The sequence below is a fragment of the Podarcis pityusensis genome (genome assembly GCF_964106645.2).
Source record: "Podarcis pityusensis genome assembly, chromosome: 2".
In the NCBI taxonomy this organism is placed as follows: domain Eukaryota; kingdom Metazoa; phylum Chordata; class Lepidosauria; order Squamata; family Lacertidae; genus Podarcis; species Podarcis pityusensis.
The window spans coordinates 123455504-123479712 of NC_138029.1; the positions used below are offsets into that span (position 1 = coordinate 123455504).

Consider the following 24209-nt stretch of genomic DNA (forward strand, 5'->3'; position numbering starts at 1 on the left):
TGCTGGCATTGCTCTGTAGCGTTGCCATGCCAACAAACGTCTGGCTGCACCTGTCCTTGGCAGCGTCCGTAACCACAACTTCCTGCGTTCCTCTGAAGACTGGACTTATCTCAAAGTTCCCAGACAGCTCTGCAGCACGTATCTCCCTCTGCAGCAGATGGCTGGCCTTGAAGCTTTCAGCACTGTCCTGTTTCCCAGGCTTCAACTCACGACGCAAACAACTCTTGGCAGCCTTTGGAAAAAGAGGCTTTTCTGAGCTTTTACCGCTCACCGCCCCCCCACTGCTCCCAGGGCTCCCAGGACGCTTTCCTGCACCCCCAGTGATGGGTAAAGGGCCCCCAGCAGCTTGCCTCTCTCCAAGCTCCTCATGCAGACATGTTGCATCACCCACGCAGCTTTTAGACTCTGCTAAACCAGCAGCAGCAGCAGCAGTGGCAATAGTCCCTTCGCCCCCCTCAGGGGTCCCACAGCCTTTCCCAGCTGTGCACCGGCTTTCCGTGCTTTCTTGCCTTTTTTTCTGACCTGATGCAGCCATCTCCCGGCCCTTGCCTGTGCCCCCAGCTTCACACGCTTCCTGGAGAGCCACCCAAGCGACCTCAGGCTTCCTTGCATTCAGAACAATAGGCCTCAAATCAGCACTTACGTTCTCAGCCAGAAAAGTAAGCACACGCTCCTCAGCTTCACGTTGGCTTGCACCAGCCCCAGCTGACGTAGACATCGGCGTGACTGTTTCCCAGAGCTTGGCTCCAACTAGGGACAACTCTGCTAAATAACTCCACTCTAACCACGAGTTAAGAGTTAGTTTCGCACACGGCAGCTTAAGCTCAAAGCCGTGTTCCTGGGACTGAGCCATCTCCTCCTCCCCGGGGGCTGAGCTTACTCACGACTCGGCAGTAGCTTCCTCCGGCCTCCGGCAGATCGGCTTCTCCTCCCAGCGAGCTCCTTCCAGCTTCAAAGACACAGCTCCAGAGCTCCAGCTGGACCCCAGCAACTTTCCTGCTGGCTTCCCCCACACGTGGGACGTTCCTGCAATGCTTCAAAGCTTTGGCGAGCATCCATAACCTCTTCGGATTACACCGGACAAGAGTGTACACAGAGACTGAACATGGAGCCTGGCACACTTCTGTTGCAAAACTCTGCAAGCTATCCGTGCCTCCTGCAAAAGTCCTCCTCAGGCCTCTTTCTCTTGCCGGTAGCAGAGCGAAACACAGCGGTGAGAAGCAAAGTGCAGCACGTGTGGAATAAATCAGAGCAGACACAAGGCAGTCCTTATCTCCCCTTGTTCTTTAATCATGAAGAATAACACCATAAATTCAGACCTGGCGAGAACTGACACATTCTCCCTTTCGCATGGCGTCCGAGAGTCAGACTGAAACACACGGAGTCAAACCCCTCCCTTAAGTGTTTCTAACCACGCCTCAGGAAAGAGACGTCACCAGAACTCTTTAACTCTGTGAGTTCTGAAACCATTAACATGTTTCTCTCCCCCCCCCCCATAAATTGGGGGAAATCCTTTGCCAATACAGTCATACCTTGTGTTACTTTTGCTTCATGATACGTTTTTTCAGGTCGCATCCCGCAGCGACCCAGAAGTACCGGAAAGGGTTACTTCTGGGTTTGGTTGCTCGCGCATGAGCAGAAGCGCAAAATGACGTCACGTGCATGAACAGAAGCGGCGAATCGCAATCCACACATGCGCAGACATGCCGCTGCGGGTTGCGTTCCGCTCATGTTGCGAACAGGCCTCCGGAACGGCTCCCGTTCGCAACCAGAGGTACCACTGTATAAAAGATTCCATATTTTGCGCTCTCCTCTTTGACTCTCATTAAGAGGTTCTTTAATTCCTCCTCACTTTCTGCCAACAAAGTTGTGTCATCTGCATATCTGAGGCTGTTGATATTTCTTCCGGCAATCTTAATACCGGCTTGGGATTCATCCAGTCCAGCCTTTCGCATGATGTATTCTGCATATAAGTTGAATAAGCAGGGGGACAATATACAGCCTTGTCGTACTCCTTTCCCAATTTTGAACCAATCAGTTGTTCCATACCCAGTTCTAACTGTAGCTTCTTGTCCCACATAGAGATTTCTCAGGAGACAGATAAGGTGGTCAGGCACTCCCATTTCTTTAAGAACCGCCCATACTTTGCTGTGGTCCAAGCAGTCAAAGGCTTTTGCGTAGTCTTAGGCATAGATAGTCACAAAAACCAGAAGTTGCCTGTTCCTGCTTTGTTAATGAATAAATATAATTATAATTATAATAATTTATTATTTATACCCCGCCCTTCTGGCTGGGTTTCCCCAGCCACTCTGGGCGGCTTCCAACAAAACACTAAAATACGATAACCTATTATACATTAAAAGCTTCCCTAAACAGGGCTGCCTTCAGATGCCTTCTAAAAGTTTGGTAGTTATTTTTCTCTTTGACATCTGGTGGGAGGGCGTTCCACAGGGCGGGTGCCACTACCGAGAAGGCCCTCTGCCTGGTTCCCTGTAACTTGGCTTCTCGCAGCGACAATGAAAGGTTATGAGTCACAGTTGGTGCCACCAACAGACTAGAAGCTAATGAGAAACAAATAAAAAATACAGTGGTACCTCGGGTTAAGTACTTAATTCATTCCGGAGGTCTGTTCTTAACCTGAAACTGTTCTTAACCTGAAGCACCACTTTAGCTAATGGGGTCGGAGCACGATTTCTGTTCTCATCCTGAAGCAAAGTTCTTAATCCGAGGTACTATTTCTGAGTTAGCGGAGTCTGTAACCTGAAGCGTCTATAACCTGAAGCGTATGTAACCCGAGGTACCACTGTAACGTAAAGATGAGAAACAGAGATGGTGAAAGAGGATAATGGCAACACAGTTCTTCACCTCTGATATTGAGGATGGAGGAAGTTCATGAAATTCTAATTGGGTTCAGATAGGCTCAAAAATATGCCACGGACATTTCCTAATATTTTGGAGAACACTTAGGCTTATTTCTGAGCCCATTCTTAGTAAATGCAAGAGCTCAGCCTGGTTCAGGGTCACTTGAGTGGTCCCAGGTGATATTTCACATTGTTGCCATGGCGAACTGTGACATCATCTGCAGAGTGTTTATGAGGGAACAAAGAACCTGGTCAGTATCTGTCATGTGAGTTGCAGGCTGTTCTATCTCTACTTGACCAGAAAGACAGGGAATGAGGATCCCCACAGCTCAGGATTCTCCCCCAGGATATGGTCCCAGCCCAGGATTAAAGCCAAAGGGGAGAACAGGTAGGAGAATCTGTTCCTGATCTTCCTGAGAGCACATCTGTCTGAGAGACCCAGAATCCAACCTTCCTCTTGGACCTCATGCATTTGCTAGCAGCAGCTAGGACCAGTCCTAGCCATAGCTGTCAACGTTTCCCTTTTTTAAAGGGAAATTCCCTTATTCCGAATAGGATTCCTCGCAAGAAAAGGGAAAAGTTGACCGCTATGGTCCTAGCAGAGTGAGACAAAGTTTGGGCAGGTTGTCCACAGCTCATTCAGTTGAACGAGCAGGAGTAGGAATGGCATGCCACATTTTGAAGTAAATACACCCAGTGAAGTAATGCCCAACTCTCAGACTCCCTTTTAAGGATTCCTCCAAGTCACAGCACATTCGCTTATTTCTGAGTCCAATGGGTAGGACCCTAAGTCCCGACCGGAGGGGAGAGGGACCCTCCTTTTTACAGGATTCCTGTTGTCTATGTTTTTAAACGGTCTACTTTGGCAAGACTCACCACTTGGCTTCCTGCCCAGAATCCCTTTGGTCTCTGTGGGTCTACTCCATTCTTCATAAAAGGGATGCGCCAGTCAGTGGCGTAGCGTGGGTTGTCAGCACGCGGGGCAAGGCAAGTAATTTGTGCCCCCTAACCTGCCGCCGCTGCCAGCTTCTTCTTGCTGCTGCCTGGTCTGGTCTGGTGTGGTTCTCTCCCACACTCAGCGCTGCGCTGAGCAGCCGCTGCACTGTCCCTCCCCCAGATAGTCCCTCGCTCTCTCTCCGCTGCACACGCCTGGCACCCACCCCCTTCACAGTGGGCGGCGACCCGGTGGCTCGGATCGGATTCGCACAGCCAGCACTGCAGTGAGAGAGAGTGAGCCAGGTAGGGGCAGAGAGCTGAGAGTGCGAGCGCCCCCCCCCCAGATGTTGCGCCCGGTGCGGCTGGCCCCCCCTGCACCCCCCACGCTACGCCACTAGTGCCAGTGCGAACACTGCCCTCTCTTTGTGGTGGTGGTGGGGGGCAGCTCAGAGACTGGGGTGGCAGCAGCGTCTGCCCAGATGAACCCCATAGGTGTCGTCCCCCCCCTCCAGAAGAATTAATTGTGGACCTAAATTTTTAAAAGAAATACAAGCAATAAATTCAGAACAAAATGCCGAGTTAATTGCAAATCAGGTGATAACAGATGAATGCAAGATACAAAAAGGAACTAGACAAGGATGCCTGCCATCACTGCAGTTGTTTATTCTGGTCTTCGAAGTACTTGCAGGATCAGTGGGACTATCTGAAAAAGAAAGAGCATTTTTGGCAATACATTCATTTTTATCACTGCTATTTTTCCTAGTAGCGAAAGGTTCATTCTGCTCCACAATTCCTTTTTATCTCAGACCACACTGGATTTATGCGACCTTGGAGCCAAAGAAGTAAGTAACTATACAACCTTTAAAAGACATTTAAAGGCAGCTCTGTATACAAATATAATAATAATAATAATAATTAATAATGGTTTTTAATGCTTTTATATATATTGGAAACTGCCCAGAGTGGCTGGGGAAACCCAATCAGATTGGTAGGGTGTATGCCCGTATAATCCTGCCTGGATCTTGCAACCCAGCTAGTAGGCTTTTTCAGTGCCCGTCAATAAATACAACTGGACTAGTAAGCAGACACAACAGGGACTTCTCAGTGGTGGCTCCACAATTCCTGTACAGATAATGGCTGACCCTGCGTCTCACATATGTAAACAGCTTTGTCAATTTTTAATTTTTTCTTTAAATTGAGGCTCAAATTTTTAATGATAAAAGCATAAATGAATGAACTAAGCAGTAGACATTCTGTTAAACTTTGCTTTTCTGTGGATTTTTGTATAAAACATTTAAGAGGGAAATGATTGTTTTTAAATCACATCCATTAAAGAGTTGCAAGTATATGTCTGAACATGCATGTCCAGCACTCACATGTATTCATACACACATTGGATATTTTGCTAGAGTTATGACGTGCGTCGGTTTATGTGTTTGCCCTCAACCCCATGTCCACAAGAAGTAAAAGTAAAAAAGCAAAGGCGCTGTGGTCTAAACCACCAAAGCCTCTTGGGACTCAGCTATACAGCTGCAAATATAACATTTTAAGTGCATTATACAAATGGGACACTAGATAGCGCTGGTGTTGTTGTTGTTGTTTAGTCGTTTAATTGTGTCGGACTCTTCGTGACCCCCTGGACCAGAGCACACCAGGCACTCCTGTCTTCCACTGCCTCCCACAGTTTGGTCAAACTCACACTGGTAGCTTCGAGAACACTGTCTAATCATCTCATCCTCCGTCGTCCCCTTCTCCTTGTGCCCTCCATCTTTCCCAACACCAGAGTCTTTTCCAGGGAGTCTTCTCTTCTCATGAGGTGGGTAAAGTCTTGGAGTCTCAGCTTCAGGACCTCTCCTTCCAGTGAGCACTCAGGGCGGATTTCCTTCAGAATGGAGAGGTTTGATCTTCTTGCAGTCCATGGGACTCTCAAGAGTCTCCTCCGGCACCATAATTAAAAAGAATCCATTCTTCGGCGATCAGCCTTCTTTATGGTCCAGCTCTCACTTCCATTAACTATACGGACCTTTGTTGGCAAGGTGATGTCTTGATGTCTCTGCTTTTTAAGATGCTGTCTAGGTTTGTCATTGCTTTTCTCCCAAGAAGCAGGTGTCTTTTAATTTCGTGACTGCTGTCACCATCTGCAGTGATCATGGAGCCCAAGAAAGTAAAATCTCTCACTGCCTCCATTTCTTCCCCTTCTATGGCGCTGGTGAGCTAATGGCAAATTCCATATTTTTAAAAAACTTTTTTAAAAAAAAGCATTTTCAGGGTGTCTTTTGTATATGTGTAGATTCAGCCTTGGGCTTGCTGATCGCAAGGTCGGCGGTTCGAATCTGCACGACGGGGTGACCTCCTGTTGCTTTGTGCCAGCTCCTGCCAACCTAGCAGTTTGAAAGCATACCAGTGCAAGCAGATAAATAGGTACCGCTATGGCGGGAAGGTAAATGGCATTTCCGTGTGCTCTGGCACTCATCACAGTGTCCTGTTGTGCCAGAAGCAGTTTGGTCCTGCTGGCCACATGACCAGGAAAGCTTTCTGCGGACAAACACCGGCTCCCTCAAGTCTGAAAAGTAAGATAAGTGCCGCACCCCATAGTCTAATTCGACTGGATTAATCATCCAGGGGTCCTTTACCTTTATCCACAAGAAGTTATTACACAAAAGCAATAAAGAAAGCTTGGTCTGTTATATGAAACGAAAATGATAGAATACAGTGGTACCTTGGTTTAAGAACAGTTCTGTTTATGAACGATTTGGTTTACGAACTCCGCAAAACCGGAAATAGTGTCCCCATTTGCGAACTTTTACCTCGTTCCAAGAACGGAATCTGAACGATGGAAGGGCACCGGCAGCCAGAGGCCTCATTAGGAAAAGTGCGCTTCGGTATAAGAACGGTTTCAGTTTAAGAATGGATAAAGTTCGTAAACCGAGATACTACTGTAGAGCATTGCTGCTCTACACATCAAATTTACTGTTTAAGCAAGCAGAAAATCCAGCAGTAGCCTTTGGCCTTTCAAATTTCAGCAGCACTCTGCAGGGTGGGTCGGAAGGGCATAGCCTTGGGCGCATGATTCTGAGGGGGGCGCGAACCAGATGCCCCACGCAGGGATTCCCTTCCTGCCCTTCGGGGGTATCTCTGGGCCCTAGAGCCTGGCTTTGCTGCTTGATACATAGCCCCCTCGCTGAATGGCAGCCCAGCCAGTGTGGGGACGGATGTGCCTGCCAAGGGTCGGGTTGGCCAGCTGGGCTGCTCCCCAGCGCAGGTGGGTGGGCAGGTGCTGCAACACGGCTCCGTGAACCCTCTGTGCCCTGCAGGTGGCCGGCAGTGAAGGCTGCAATGTCGCAGTAAGTTTTGTTCATCCTCCGTGTCCTACCGCTCTCCCACATGGTGTGTGAGTATGCCCGGGCGCCCCGGGTGCCAGCAAAGGACGCAATGCCACTGGAGCCCTATACAACACTAAAATTCGGCACCACCACCACTTCCGTTCCAAGCCATTGTTGCAGTGCCCTCTCAGCTGGGCGAAGCAGTCGTGCTCCCCCTAAGTCCACCTCCAGCCCATCTGACAACACACAAATAGAGCCAACTCCTACCGGCTGAGGTCCCTTTGGCCATGGGCGTAGCAGGGGGGCAGTTTGCAGCTGTACCCCCTAAATCAGGCACCCCCAAACTCGGCCCTCCAGCTGTTTTGGAACTACAATTCCCATCATCCCTGACCACTGGTCCTGTTAGCTAGGGATGATGGGAGTTGTAGTTCCAAAACAGCTGGAGGGCCGAGTTTGGGGATGCCTGCCCTAAATCAAATAAATAAAAACACTTAACTGGGTGTAGCCAACTGGGGGGGGGGGGCAGGATCCACAAATATCAGTGGAAAGCATTGAAAGTACCCAATTATCTGAGGTTCTGCCCCCCGCTCCCAGTAGAAGCCAGCCCTTACGCAATGTCTTATCTACAGGGTATTTTTTATCTGTGATTTCTGAAGAAAAACATTTGATTACTTAAAAAAAAAAACAACCTTTGGCTGCCCCCCCCAATAATCCTGGCTTATGCCCATGCTAACTGACCAATTGCGTTGCAGATAAGTTTGTTCTGCCGCCCCACAACATAAAACTTGCCCCCCAATAAATCCTGGCTACTCCCATGCCTTCATTCCCATTCCCATAAAATCTTTGAGGAGGCTGCCCCCCCCCCAAAAAATAGGTAATTGCCGCAATGATTGATTATGTGGGGCAGAGACTGCCTCCCCCCATATATATATATATATATATACACACACACATACACACATATATATATATATATATATATACACACACACACACACACACACACACACACACACACACATATACACACACACACACACACACACACACACACATATATATATATATATATACACACACACACCTATACACACACACACACATATATATATTTCTCAATTGCATGAGACCCACACGAGGCAGCCAGACAGGGCAGAGAGCGGCTTCCTCGCCCTTCCTCTCCGGTGATGCGGAGGCACCGGCGGCCGCCAGGTGGCGCTGCGCGCAATCAAGCTTGGGGCCGTCTCTAGGCGGCCACTTCCCCTCCCTCTCTATGGTCGTCACTTCCTGTTTGGCGTACGGAGGCGGCGGCGAAGGGAGCGGAAGGGCCGGTACCTGCTCCGAGGTGGGCGGCAGGGAGGTCCCAGGAGGCCGGCGGGGCTTCCTCATCCCCTTTGCCCGAGGGGGAGGGGCCCTCCCTGCCTAATTGGGCTGGGGGTGTCTTTGCATCTCTGCTCAGCAGAGAGAGATTCCCAAAATTTCTCTTCCTCAATAAACTGAAACATAAATGATATTTTCCCTCAAACGGCCCTGGAGGCTTGAGCTGAGGTTCCTGGGTTGGGGGGGGGAAGGGTGAGTTGGGGGGTTGGACTAGATGACCCTCAGGAGTCCCACCCAACTCTGTGATCCCACTATTCTGTCTTGAAGGGAGGCAGAAGAGGGTGAAGGCGGTGCTCGGGAGCCAAGGCAGCAACCCGAGGATGCAGCCTTCTAATCCAGCGACCTTACAAATTAAATTAAATTAAAAGGTGAATTTGCAAAACTGACGGATTTAATCAGGCATAAATCAAAAATTATAATTCAGAAGCAGTGGGAATGCTTAAACGAATATTTATACAAGCAGGGCTCAAATAGGAAAGTTTGGTTGTGCCTAGACTAATCTTGTGAAGAATATAGAGAACATAAAGATTTGACTGAATATGAAAGAATCTTAAGGAAGGGAAATGATTGAAGATTAGATGTAAAGGCGAGCAAGATAACGAAGAGACGTGCGGTGAATGCGGTAGAAGTCTTTTATAATATTTTAACTAAGATTTAGATATTGTAATGTTTGAAGCATGAATTTGGTAATATTGGTTGTGAAAAGTATTTACTTTTTTAGTTTGCATTTTGGAAAACGTATTTAAATGTGTTTACAGTGTTATGTATTGTTTTTTGTTTTGTTTTCTTGAAAAATTCAATAAAAATTAATATTAAAAAAAATAAAAAGGTGAATTTGGGTTGCCAGGCTGGTGCTCTCCCATTTACAGAGGTTTGCTGGCCCCTGGCCTTTCCTCAGAGACTCCCAGGGGCCGAATGCCTACCCTGGCGGGAAGCCTGCAAAGAGGACCCGAGTGCTACAGCACTCTCCCCAATTTATTAAAAAAGTAGCTTTTAATTAAATATTTTATTGGCTTGCAAAAGTGCGTGCATTGTCTCTTTTCTGTTCAGCTTGTGCTTTCTACAGATCAGTTGGCACTTGTTGTTTGATTCCCAGGGGAAGGTCCTGTCTTGGACCTTCTGAGCCGGCTAGTAGCCGTATTTGTGACCAAATCTGTATTCAATAGACATCATCTCCCTCATTTCTGACACCTGCCTCCTTTGTGGCCATTCAGGGAAAGCAGGGTCTATTTAAGCATCTTCTGTTGCTCGAGTTCCCCTTTTTCTGTCCAGACATTTTAGCTGCTTGCCCTGCTTCATTCTCCTCCTCCTCAGCCTCTTCTGCTGGATTTTTCTTCCTCTGGCCAGTTCAAGGAAGGGATGGTGTCTGGTAGATTCTGGGATTCCCCCTAGGAATGTTCCTTTAGTGGGTCTTCTTCTTTGGCCGAGGGGTCTATCAGGTTCTAGTGAGGCTGAGTTGCTTTCCTGAGGACTTTGACGTGGAGGACTGTGACTGATTTGGGTGTCTGCTTTTGTAGTTGTGTGGCAGTTTCTCACCATGGGCAAAGGAGCCTGCTTTTGACTTCCAATTTCTTCTCTTTTCCCCAGGATTTTGGAATCAACAGAACAGCTGTAGGGAGATTGCAAATGCAGCTTTGGGAAGTCCTGAAGCATCGTTTATTTACAATATGTACAAAGAGAATTTTATGCTATCCAGGATATGACATTTGGTGGGTGTGCATGAGGACTTATTTTTTAATTTGATGCACTATATGTGATGAAAAGGACCCAGCTACAAAGCCTGAAATCATTCAGAGGTTGGAGGAGAGACTCTCCGGTAAGCAGAAAGAAAAGGCAGGAGTGTGGATGAGATTGGTGGGGGACAGAGATCTAGGGAATAAACGTTAATATAATAATAATAATATTTTTTTATTTATACCCTGCCTCCGCCCTTCCCGGTTCAGAAAACTGGGCTCAGGGCGGCTAACAACAAATTTAAAATACTTAATTGATGCAACAAAAAACAGCATAAAATTCACTATAAAATGTGAATAACAATAAATTCAGAATTCAAAATCAATTTAAGGGGGAAATCCATCCAATAAGCATTAGATGATCACCAGGTCTAGCTGGCTAAATTAGTCCTATTTGGGCCAGCGAGGAGACCGGGGAGAATTAGCTGTGGGATCCCAGAGCAGGTAATCTTCATAAAAAGGGGAGGGGGAGAGAAGGAAGGGGAATAAAAGATCAGGCTAAGTTCAAATTGAAAGTCAGGTGGAATAGCTCTGTCTTACAGGCCCTGCAGAAGGAAGTTAAATCCTGCAGGGCCCTGGTCTCATGGGACAGAGCATTCCACCAGGTCGGAGCCATCACTGAGAAGGCCCTGGCAGGTCAGCCATACTGAAGCAAACTCGGCAGAGAACAATGTGAGAAAGACAATTGCAATGGGTTTATTCCGAGCAGTTAAGGCTCCCCAAATGTATTCTATAATATTTTAATCCATGAAACCCACATTTGTATAAAGGTTTTAATTGTTCCTATCCCTTTTGTGTCTTCTGCAGGCACTGGAATCGCCCAACATGAGATCTTTCTCTCTGCTTTAAAAGTGTATTGTGGCATCATTGTGAGAGGCCAAAGTTGGCTTGGTTTATGCCTCCTCCTTCACACCCCAAAGGCAGCGCGATGGCCTCAGGGGCGTCTTGGTTGTCTCTTCTTTGGGCCGGAATGGAAAGAGCTGCTGGGCAGCCACCTCAGGTAAGGGAAGGAGAGTTGGGTTTTGGTGGGAATTTCTATAACCTTTCTTCCATTCCTCCTGCCACCACATACCCTATCTGAATACTCCATTCCCAGCATAATGAAATATTATGCATGTGGTGGAATACAAATAATTTACTGAATACAAATGAATAACAATGGTTGCATGATTATGAGCGCTTTGCTTCAGACCGTGTTGTTGTTGTTTGAAGTTTTTATTTATACTTTTCCAGTTTATACGTTTCATTAGTTTCACAATCAATTTAACATTTCAAAGTTTGACTTCCTTCTCCCTCTTTCTGCGGTTCCTTAAATTTATTTTGTAAATATCTCCTGCATATCTAAATTCATTAATTTGCTCATTTACTTATCTACTTTACACATATACTCTTATGAAACTGCAGGTTATTGCAATAATCCTGCCAATGTGTTTTATCTGTTTGCATTTTATCTGTAAATATTCAGTAAGCCATTTCCATTCTTATATAAAAAGTTTGTTATCTTGATTTCCTATTCTTCCGGTATGTTTCGTCATTATCCATCCTTCCTTTGCTGGGACTTCTACTTCTTTCCACTTTGGGGCAAGTAGCTACTACAGTGGTGCCTCGCAAGACGAAAAGAATTCGTTCCGCGAGTCTTTTCGCCTTGCGATATTTTTCGTCTTGCGAAGCACGGTCCGTCGCAACTGCGCCTCTTCAAGCGGCTTTAAAAAAAAAGCGCAAGACGTTTTTGTCTTGCGAAGCAAGCCCATAGGGAAATTCGTCTAGCGAAGCAACGCAAAACTGAAAAACCTTTTCGTCTAGCGAGTTTTTCGTCTTGCGAGGCATTCGTCTTGCGGGGCACCACTGTACAGCTTTGTTTCAGACTTTTGCTATCTTAATGCAGATGCAACTACTAAAATGCTGAAGCCTTACTGATAAATTAGCTCTGCTTCACATGCACCAGCAAGTCTCTCAACACCAGCTCCCAAACTCCACTCTCAACAACTCTCTGCTTGACTCTGAACTGAACTGCAGACAGTCTCACCATCAGCGCTCAAACTCCCTTTCAAACTCATATCCAATTGCCAGTCATAGAATCATAGAATCCTAGAGTTGGAAGAGACCACAAGGGCCATCGAGTCCAACCCCCTGCCAAGCAGGAAACACCATCAGAGCACTCCTGACATATGGTTGTCAAGCCTCTGCTTAAAGACCTCCAAAGAAGGAGACTCCACCACACTCCTTGGCAGCAAATTCCACTGTCGAACAGCTCTCACTGTCAGGAAGTTCTTCCTAATGTTTAGGTGGAATCTTCACTACCAATATTCCAAACTCACTCACTTCCCCTATCTGTTTAGCGAAGTTTTTAATGTTTGATGTTTTATTGTGTTTTTAATAATCAGTTGGGAGTGGATTGGAAGGCCTGGCCAGATGGGCGGGGTATAAGTAATAAATTATTGTTACTACTACTACTATTATTATTATTATTATTATTATTATTATTACATCTCCCTAACATTTTGTTTGATTCCTCTAATGTATTGGAAGCCTCCCAGAGTGGCTGCTGAAATCCAGCCCAATGGACGTGGCATAAACAAATAATAATTATTATTAATGTACTTCCCTCTGCTTTTACCTTAATGAGTATTAATGCCTGTGCATAAAATATTATGTACAAAAACCCAGAACCTCACAAGGGACTCTGAATTAATACTCCTTTTTCTCTCTATGTTTGCACTGCAAAATCTCAAAGTCACCTAGTGGTCAGTAAATGGAACCACACATAGAGCAACATTAACTCTTTCCTCTTTTCAAACTGGGATAATTGTGCAGTTTTGGTCATTTGTGTTTCATTTTTATTCCAGGCATTCTTGGCGTTTGAGGAGGTGGCTGTGTTTTTCACGGAGGAGGAGTGGGCTCTGCTGGATCCCGACCAAAGAGCTCTGCACAGGGATGTCATGGTGGAGAATTATGAGATGGTGGCCTCTCTAGGTAAGGGCACTTCCTTCATGGATAGATGTTGAAGGTATGAATTCATTGTGCTTCTTGCAGCCTCACAATATGGGGGAGTTAGAGCAGTAAAATACCGAGATAAAACAACAGGACGCAGCACTAGAGGAAGCACTAAAAGAACTTAAAAAGTAAAACGGAGGAAAGGGATAAAAACAAGTTGGTTACAGAGCAAAAACTTGCCTTCAAATGAGCCTTAGAGCTGAAGACCCTCCTTCCCAGCCCAGGCAGCCTTTCCTATCTCGTCTCCTCGGACAGGGGAATGGTTTTATCGGGTTCTCTCACATAAACAGAGGAGGGACTTTTTCACAGTCACAGGCAGCAGCCTATTTTATTTCCTTTTCTGCGTATACTGTAATGTTTTACCGTTGCTATGGCCATTGGCTAATGCGAATAGAGTTTTATCTATCTAACTGCTTAGAGATTTTATTTACAATCACATACTACAGTTTTAACTTGGAAGTCGAACACTCTGTTCAACTTCTGAAACGTTCAACTTCCAAAGCATGGCTTCTGATTGACTGCTGGAAGCTCCTGCAGCCAATTGGAAGCCGCGGAAGCCCCGTCAGATATTCAGCTTCCAAAAGAACATTCGAAAACTGGAACACTCCCAGTTTTTGATCGTTCGGGAGCCGGAACGTCCGACTCCCAAGGTGTTCGGGAGCTGAGGTACGACTGTAGACTAATTTTGTTTAAAAACTTAATATTTGCAGCTTTGGCTGGTTCGCCAACTTCAGTCCCTCTTTCATAGAGGTGAATTTCTTGCTGTGCTCCATTTTCTAGTAGCCTCCAGATTGAACTATTTCAATGTACATTACCTGGAACTGCCTGTTATGAGACCATTGGAATACTTTAGCCAGTTCAAAATGCAACAACCCAATAATTGGCTGGCTTCCAGTGTGGTGTAGTGGTTAAGAACGGTGGACTCGTGATCTGGTGAACCGGGTTCGCTTCCCTGCTCCTCCACATGCAGCTGCTGGGTGACCTTGGGCTAGTCACACTTCTCTGAAGTCTCTCAGCCCCACTCACCTCACAGAGTGTTTGTTGTGGGGGAGGAAGGGAAAGGAGATTGTTGGCCACTTTGAGACTCCTTATTGTAGTGATAAAGTGGGATATCAAATCCAAACTCCTCCTCTTCTTTTTCATTTGGAACATGCATAATCCCTGTTTCAAAGCAGCTGCACCGGGTGTTGCCAGTTCATTTCTGGGCCCAGGTCAAGGTGCTTACATTAGTGTTTAAAGCCCTAAGTAACTTGAGCCTAAAATATTTGAAAGTTGGTGTCCTTCCATAAGGGCCATGTCAGGTGTTAAGATTTGCAAAGGGGGTCCTCCTGGTATTTCTGCTGCCATCGGTATTGTGGAAAGAAGACTTTCTTTGTGGCAGTTGTGGAACGCTCTCCCCACAAGTCATGCCTCTATCATCTTTAGTGTAGAGTTTTCACCCTTTGTCTTTTGTAGAACTCCACTCCCTTTATGACCTGATATGGTTCTGTTCCATTTGGAATGGTTGAGCTCGGTTTAGAATTGTAGCTGCCTACCTGTGTTCTCGAAGCTACCAGCATGAGTTTGACCAAACTGCGGGAGGCAGTGGAAGACAGGAGTGCCTGGCGTGCTCTGGTCCAGGGGGTCATGAAGAGTCGGGCACGACTAAATGACTAAACCACAACAACCTGTTTTTGAGCATATTATATTGTTGTAACTGAGCCTGGAACATTATGATGAAGTGCAGGCAAGGAACCAGTATATAAAGCACCTTTTCAGTTGTTTGACTTGGAACAGGTGGATGTTTTGTGGTTGAAAAGTAACTAGTATTTTTTGTTCCCTTGAAAGAATCAGACCTCCGCTCCTGCTGGGGAGAATATCCATTTATCCAGGATCTCAAAGAAGGAGAGACATCAACAGGTAGCTCTGCCTAGATGTGTTGTGGGGCCCTTTTTGGTCTGTGAACTGAAGGAATTCCCCATTTTGGAGTAATATCCCAGGCAAATTGACCCAGCAAGCTGTGATGCCTCCTCCTGGACATCTTTCCAGGGGGATTTGACAGATTCATTGAGGATAAGACTGTCAGTGGCTACTACCTATGTCGGCTAGGTGCTACATCTTGAAACGGGGAAAGCCATATGGCCCTTGAAACTCTTCCCAGGTCCCGTCACCTCTCAAGGAACCCCATTGTCTCTACAGGCCATCACGAAAATGTCACTTGCCATTTTTAATCAATATGTTGCACGGGACCCATTGAAAGTGCACTGATGGCAAGCATTTTCTGCTGGCTTAAAATACTGTATTTTTCGCCCTATAGGATGCACTTTTCCCCCTCCAAAAATGAAGGGGAAATGTGTGTGCGTCCTATGGGGTGAATGCAGGCTTTCGCTGAAGCCTGGAGAGCGAGAGGCATCGGTGCCCACCAACCCCTCTCGCTCTCCAGGCTTCAGGAAGCTATCCGCAAGCCTAGGGAGCCCGGTGGGAGTTCCCGCCGGGCTCCCTAGGCTTGCGAATAGCAGCCTGCATCCCAAAGCCTGGGGCGTGCTGAGGAGCGCGCCCCAGGCTTCGGGCAGATATCCACAAGCCTGGGGTGCCCAGCGGGAATTCCCGCCGGGCTCCCAAGGCTTGCGGATAGCAGCCTGTTCTGGGGGCTGGGGTCGGGGGAAGCTCGGGCTTCCCCCACCCCAGCCCCGCACCTGGGGGGGAAATTTTTTTTTTCTTTATCCCCCCCCCCAAAGAAAAAACTAGGTGCGCCCTATAAGGCGAAAAATACGGTAAATATTACAAACTTAGGGAATAATATACCTATGGGAAATGTGATTGACCTGGAAGTAAGCGACAGAAGTAGAAACTGGCACTAAAGTACCAGTGTAAAGTTGGCACCTTTGTTACTGTTGAGTTTCTGAATGGGGAATTGAAAGGGAAATGGTGGAAAAAGAGACTTCTGTGCCTGGTGACAAAAAGTGGGATATGAACCCTAAAAGAAATTTTATTTGATTGCCTTAGATCAGGGATGTCCAACACCCAAGAGACTGCAATCTACTCAGAGAATAGATAGATAGATAATTTATTACGGTTGGAGACCAGCTTATAAAACATACTTGGGGGTACAATCCTAGAAGGAAAACAAACATTTAAAACAATGTACAACAATAAATTTAAAATTTATAAATGCGATAAGCGTATCAACACTTAAAACTTTAAGATAAGCTGCCACAGAGAGATGACCCAGAGTCACCCATGGAACCGAGTTTGGGGATTTTCTTAACGAATTAGTTTGAGTCGGGAGATGGTCTGCGCCTACAGGTCTGTATACACAGAATCTGGCGACCATCTGGGTCATCTTATGATCTTTGCCTAACAGGAAAAGGTCAAATTTTTGCTTTTCGGGAGGTCAGCGAACCTCACCAGCAGGGGATCAATGGTCTCACTACGTGCCTCTTCATAAAAGGGTCATCTAAGGAACAAGTGCTCTGGGCTTCCTATATCCCCCAATGAACAGGCGCAAAGTCTCTGAGCATAAGGGACTTTTTTAAAGGATCCTTCCAGGACCGGCGAGGGCAGAGCCGAGCTTCTGGCGAGTGTAAAAGCCCTTCTTGCATTTTTGGATACGAGAAAGAAGAGATATGCTGCTGGTGTGGCTATATCTCTCTTGATTTCTCCAATTTTATAGTTGGGGCACCTTGAGCAGTCCTGTTGACTCTCGGTGTTTATGATTCTTTACTCACAGAATAAAAAACTGGCAGTGATCTACCACTTTTGGGGGGGGTCAGGTTTTAGGTCTAAGTTGTTGAGCTTTTTTTATGGAGGGGATTTGAAAATGTTGAACTTGGAGAAAGGGGGAAATTCACTCACCAAAAGATCGCTGAGGAAACAATCAGCCTCAGTGAAAACGCCGTCTTCTGTTATAGCAATCATGTGCGAATGGAGGGTGGGGCCAGGTGCTCTTTTGACACCACAAATGAAAGGGAGCCCGTGATTGACCATGATCTACCAAAACCTCCCAGGACTCGGCAAGTAGATTACGATCAACCTGTTGGACATCCCTGCCTTAGACTAACATATTCAGAAGGCAACCTCGGTTTCAGCTTTGGATAGTCAAAGGAGGGGTTGTCCATGTGTGAAGATGCTAAAATTGGAGAAGCAGCTACTTGGGTTTTATTATGGTGGTGATGATTTTATTATTTGTACCCCGCCCATCTGACTGGGTTGCCCCAGCCACTCTGTGCGGCTTCCAATGTATATAAAAACGAAACATTGCACATTAAAAAGCCATTGATTCCAAAGGAAGTCCTTTGTTTCTGCCTTGAAATTCAAATGCTGTTTCCTTTTGTCTATCTCCACACAAACAGATTATGGGCAGAACAACTGGAATTATACAGAGCTCTCTGAGGTGCCGTTGGAAAGAGCAAAGAGTGAATCACAGAAAGAGATGTTTTTAGATCTTAGAGAACTCAAAAAGGATGAAGGAAACCTGTCGAAGAACGAAGAAAAGAAATGCTGTACTTCTCTGGTCATTGATGCCCATGAACCCCCAATCTCACAGGAGGATCACAATGAAAACAGCAGGAAATTACGTCCACTGTGTGGAGAGATATTTCGATATGAATCACAATTAAATATACATTACAAAATCCACACAGGGGTGAACACATTTAAACCAATAGAGTGTGAAAAGACCGTGCTCAGTAGCTTACCAAAATATCAAAATACCCACACAGCAGACAAAGCATTTAAGTGCATGGAGTGTGGAAAGAGCTTCAGTCAAAGAGGTAACCTTATTCGTCATCATATGACACATTCAGGAGAGAAACCATTTGAATGCAGAGAGTGTGGGAAGAGGTTCAGTCAGAGCAGTCACCTTACTGCACATCACAGAACACACACCGGGGAGAAGCCATTTAAATGCATGGAGTGCGGGAAGAGCTTCCGGTTGAGCAGTCTCCTTACTTTACATCACAGAACGCACACAGGGGAGAAACCGTTTAAATGCATGGCGTGTGGGAAGAGCTTCATTGTGAGATCGTGCCTCACGTTACATGAAAGAGCCCACACAGGGCAGAAATCATTTAAATGCATGGAGTGCGGGAAGAGCTTCAGTCAGAGCAGTAACCTTATTCGTCATCAGATAACACATTCTGGAGAGAAACCGTTTAACTGCATGGTGTGTGGAAAGAAATTCAGCCAGAGCAGCCACCTTACTGCACATCACAGAACCCACACAGGGGAGAAACCTTTTCAGTGCGTAGTGTGTGGAAAGAATTTCCGTTGGAGCAGTCTCTTGACTTTACATCAGAGAGCTCACACAGGGGAGAAGCCATTTAAATGTACCGGGTGTGAAAAGCGCTTCACTGTGAGATCTTGCCTTACTTTACATGAAAGGACCCACACAGGACAGAAATCATTTAAATGTCTGGAGTGCGGGAAGAGCTTCAGTCAGAGTGGTCACCTTATTCGGCATCAGATAACACATTCCAGAGAAAAACCATTTAAATGTGTGGAGTGTGGCAGTACCTTTACTCGGCATTCTCAACTTATCCGTCATCAAAGAACACACACAGGAGAGAAACCATTTCAGTGTGTGGAGTGTGGAAAGAGTTTCTGCTTCAGCAGTCACCTTACTCAACATCTAAGAACCCACTCAGGGGAGAAACCATTCCAATGTGCAGAGTGTGGAAAGAGCTTCAGTTTTAGCAGTCACCTTACTCGACATCATCGAACCCACACCGGAGAGAAGCCATTTCAATGCATGGAGTGTGGAAAGAGCTTCAGTGAGAGTATTAACCTTACTGTACATCTGAGAACCCACACAGGGGAGAAACCGTTGAAATGCACGGAGTGTGGAAAGAGTTTTAGTCACAGCAATAGCCTTGCTACACATAAGAGAATCCACACTGGCGAGAAGCCATTTCGATGCACGGAGTGTGGAAAGAGCTTTAGCCACCTTGCTGGCCTTCATGCACATAAGATAACACACACCGGGGAGAAACCATTTCAGTGCATGGAGTGTGGGAAGAGGTTCAGCTCCAGCAGCCACCTTACTCGACATCTTCGAACGCACTCGGGGGAGAAACCGTTTCCCTGCATGGAGTGTGGAAAGAGCTTCAGTCAGAGCAGTCAGCTTAGTACACATCAGAGAACACACACAGGAGAGAAACCCTTTAAATGCACGGAGTGCGGAAAGCGCTTCAGTGCAAAGAGTATCCTTACTAAGCATCAGAGAAGCCACACAGGGGAGAAACCATTCAAATGCATGGAGTGTGGAAAGAATTTCAGCCGGAGCAGCAACCTTACGAGACATTATAGGACACACACCAGAGTGATGGCAGGGAGGCATTTAAAATAGCTTCAGCTGATATATCAAGGGATATATGCCAGTGGGGGATAGGTGTTTAACACTTCTGGGTTATGGGAAAGTTTTGCCAGACATCTACGGGGCATCACTGCCCTCCTCCAGCCTCTCTTGCGGTGATGGGAGAATTGCAAGTGTGTGGAGGGTGATCATACATGTAGTGGCTGACACACGTGGTACAAACACACCAACAGCTCCAACATATGAATGGAATGCTTAACACGGAGACAATAAGCGCCACTCAGTCATCTTAACATGAACAGTGATCCTGGAGATGATCATTTTTAAAGGACTGTTCCTCGTGATTTCATTTGATTTATCACATTGCTTAAGGCAAGCGTGAGGAGTGTGTGGTTCACCAGATATTACCAGACGACAAACCATTGGCCATAAGGACTGAGGCTGATGGGAATTTTGACATTCAGAAAGCCGTAGGTTTCCTGCCAGTGACTTAACAGATCCTTGAAAGTGGATGCATAGAGTTAGGAGCTGTGGCCTAATTTGGTGGTTGGCAACAGAGTTTGGGTAAAGACTGGGCAAGACCGCCTGGGCTGCAATTGAGGGATGGCGAGGCGCAGGGGACCCGGCAGCCTTCAGTGATGAACTTCACCTCTTTCCTAGCACCCCATCATTATGGTAGCCTCTGGCATCCTACGGCACCCTGCAAGTCTGTGTTAAGAAAGGGAGGACTAAGGTGTCAGTATATTGTATGGGGAAAGGTATGAGATTTTGAAGAGAGCAAAAAAGCCCCTTTTTTCATCTTGACGTTCTTCATGATTTTACACTGGGTTGGGATTCTAGACTGATCCCTGACTGAGCTCAGACTTCACACACACAGTGTTTTATCTTAGATTATCATGGATGTGATTTCTCCTAACCTGTAGCAGCTTGTTCCCTAGAACGTGATACTGTTAGGACAGCTGGAAAAGCAGGAAGCTTTAACTAAGGAGCTTTTTGAGTTTACATGCACCAAGGTAGGTTTAAGGCATGGTTAAGTCTATAGTTATTTTTAATCTTGCATGCTAAAATTCTTGTGTGCAATATTGTTTACTCATAGAGTTGTAGTCTTAACTTTTTTATGTACAGTGCACTTTTGATTTACTATTGATATTCTTGATGGACTATGTTTGCTCCTTTCATAAACAAATGCATTCTCTGGTCTTCTGATGATGTACTTAAGGGAGGGAGCCGGTGTTTGTCCACAGGCAGCTTTCTGGGTCATGTGGCCAGCCAGGACTAAACTGCTTCTGGCGCAACAGAACACAGTGACGGAAACCAGAGTGCATGGAAACGCTGTTTACCTTCCCGTCGCAGCGGTACCTATTTATCTACTTGCACTGGCGTGCTTTCAAACTGCTAGGTTGGCAGGAGCTGGGACAGAGTAACGGGAGCTCACTCCATCGCAGGGATTTGAACCATCAACCTTCTGATTGGCAAGCCCAAGAGGCTCAGTGGTTTCAACCACAGCATCATCCGAGGTAAACAGTCCTTGGCCAGACATATCAATGGTGTGACTCACTGGAAGGCAACTTCCAGTGTGCGGAATTTCTAGGGATAGCAAATCCATTTTGCCAGATTGTCAATTACCCTCCATTGTACATTGTGTGTATCTGAAGAAGTGTGCATGCACACGAAAGCTCATACCAATAACAAACTTAGTTGGTCTCTCTACTGGAAGGAATTTTTTTGTTTTGTTCCTCCATTGTACAGTCACACATGGCGGTCTTATGCTAAGTGGGAAGTCAGTCTAATAGGGGCATCCATATCCTACACCAGGAAGGGGTTTCTACATACTGGGGGTGGGGGAAATGATTCCCCAAGTTGTCCAACAGTTCAAATACATCCTCAATCACTGTATAAAGCCCTGCATGGCAGAGGGACCAGATTGATCAAAGGATCACCTGCAGCCACATATTCTCGCCTGCAACTTGCAATCCAGCTCCCAGGACTGTTTCAGGGTCTGTCAATAAACATGATTGGACAGGTAAATGGACATAGCAGGGCCTTTTCTGTAGCGGCTTCACAACGATGGAATGCAATTGTTCAGATGAGGCTGGCTCTGCCTTTCACATATATAAATCTCTTTCAAAAGTGTTTAATCCGTTTTTTCTTCAAAATACTTTTTTTGAGCCTATGAATGGAAGCAGGTAGGTCACACAAGGTTTTGCTTCATAGCAACTATTACAGCTTAGATTAAAAAAACTAAGCAGAAGACCTCCCATAGCAAGGGTTCAGAATGATATATAACATCGCAAAAGCATAAATGAGATAAAGCTGTAGAGACATTCGGTTAAATTTGCCGATTCTGTAGGTTTTCCTGTAAGGAGCTTAAGGGGAAAAAATGATTCTTTTTTTAAGCACACCAGTTCTGAAGAAACAGAAATAAATTTAACTTGTTCCAAAGCCAGCTCAACCAGTGACCCTTTCAAAGAGGGCACGCTATTCGGGGAGGAACTGAAAGACCCGCTGGTAGAGACCAGAGACAAAAAGATGGTCCCACATAAAAGGATTGAGTCAGAAGGGGCTCTGGTTCCTCCTTTCATCCCTACAAGGATCCTTCCACAACACAGATTCAAAGGGCTATAAGCTTTCCTGGGAATGAGGCAAGGTATCTCAAACAGAAACAAGTGTAGCCAGAACTCCATCTTCAAGCATCCTCCTCTTCTTTGGTGATCACTCGTAGCTGAGTCAGATTGTCTTCCATGAACACAGTTTTAGGAGTGAGTCTGTAAGTGACTGTGGAGGCCAGTTCTGGATCCACACATCCTTCCACAGTGGGGACATAGGTTTCCGGGCAGGAGTTCTGATCTCAATGAGGGTTTGCCAAACGTGCCTTCCTCTTAGCATGTCTTCAAAGCCCATGACAACTTTGGTAAAGGCTGTTCTCCAACTGGGGTGCTCGCAGGCAAGTGTTTCCCCGTTGTCAGTGTTTATACTACATTTTTTTAGATTTGCCTTGAGAGAGTCTTTAAACCTCTTTTGTTGACTGCTTTCCATTTTTAAGTTCGGAATAGAGTAGTTGCTTTGGAAGACAATAACCAGACATCCGCACAACATGACCAGTTCTTCAAGCAGCCTCAGGGTAGTAACTACAAGGGAGGCAAGAGGCAGCCAACAGCAACAGGCCAGAACCACAGAGTGGATCTGGCTGCTACCTTATTCTCTTTATGGTTCCAAATGTTGGGGAAATGGAGGGCTATCTGAGGTCCTAAGATCGTCAATTCGTACCTGAACCAAATGGATTCCTTGAAGACTATCCCAGAGGGTCTCAGGCCTGTAACTTTGCCTCCTTGGATCTGACCGAGGCGTCCCTCCACATCCTAGTTCACCCAGCCCATCACATATTTCTGTGTTTTGCATACCAGGGCAGGCCTTTTCTGTACAAACGCCTCCCCTGTGGATTGGCTCTAAACCCCAGGACATTCTCAAATGTGCTAGTAGCTGTGGTGGCCCATCTAAGGAAGAAGGCAATTCACCTATTCCCCCCCCCCCATACCTGGACAATATCATGATCCACTAAGACTCCAATAGGTCAAGAGCAACGTAGCAGAGACCCTAGACTGTCTGCAGAGTCGCATTTTCATGGTGAGCATGGAAACAAGCCGGCTGGCCCTATCACAGATCATAGTGCACCTGGGAGTGGTGATAGACACCAAGCAAGGCATGGTGAGTATTAACTCAGTGAGCATAGAAAGATTTGGAGGGCAGTCTGGAGGCGGGCAAAATTTGTCCCCATCTTCAGAGGGGTGGGGAGAAGACCCAGGCAACGCCTGAGCAGTCAGCTTGACATCAATACCCAGAAAAGTCCTAGAACAGATAATTCAGCAGTCTTGTCAGTGAGCACTTAGAATAGGATGTTGTGTTTTCCAGTCAGCTTTGCCATCTCAGTGTAGTCTATCAACTTGGCTTGCCATTCTTCTCCGGTAGGGACTTTTATCATCTTTCCAACTCTGAGCCAATAACATCCGCACGGCTGTTGTTCCATACATAAAAAGTCTTTTCTGCTCCTTCAGAATATTGGTACCTGGAAAACTCAGAAACCAAGAGGATAAAAACTTTATAAAAGAGTGGGGGAAAATTACCAGTTATCTAGGAGACCACTGTAAGAAGATAGAAACGAGCAGTATTTTGACACACTTTTAGTGTAAAAAATATTGTGGATAATATGGTTTGATATAATAACTGGAGCACAGACTAATATTTAGCTGTAGATGTTTCAAAACAAGACCGTGGACGGGATGGGGGGAAGTCACGAGATTCTGTATTTTTAATAAAATGTCTTTTTTTTAAAAAAGAATATTACTAACATTAGCATGAATTTCTCAAAAGAAAGCCATGCCTGGTGAATCTCATTTCTTTCTTTTTTATACAGTTACAAGCTTAGTAGATCAGGGGAACGCTGTGGACATAGTGTGTCTTGATTTCAGTAAGGCTTTTGACAGAGTCCCCCATGATATTCTTGCAAGGAAGTTGGTAAAATATGGGTTGGACAAGGTACTGGTAACTGTTAGGTGGATTTGTAGCTAATTGACTAACCGAACCCAAAATGTGCTCATCAATGGTTCCTCATCATCCTGGGGGGGGGGGGGAAATGATAGGTGGGGTGCCACAGGGTTCAGTCCTTGGCCCTTTTTCTGTTCAATGTCTTCAT

At 46.0% G+C, this 24209-nt stretch overlaps 1 protein-coding gene across 8 annotated transcripts in view; it reads left to right on the forward strand.

Moving 5' to 3' along the window:
* Positions 1-24139, forward strand: part of LOC308469377 (uncharacterized protein) — a 54964-nt gene extending 30825 nt beyond the window's left edge. For 2 of the 8 annotated variants that reach the window (XM_080991724.1, XM_080991725.1), the window contains 2 exons: positions 15055-15126; positions 17559-24139. In XM_080991724.1, the coding sequence (XP_080847850.1) occupies positions 15055-15126; positions 17559-19552 (2066 nt within the window). In that variant the 3' untranslated portion in view covers positions 19553-24139. The other 6 variants (XM_080991728.1, XM_080991730.1, XM_080991729.1 and 3 more) reach the window with 6 other exon arrangements.
* The last annotated feature ends 70 nt before the right edge of the window (positions 24140-24209 follow it).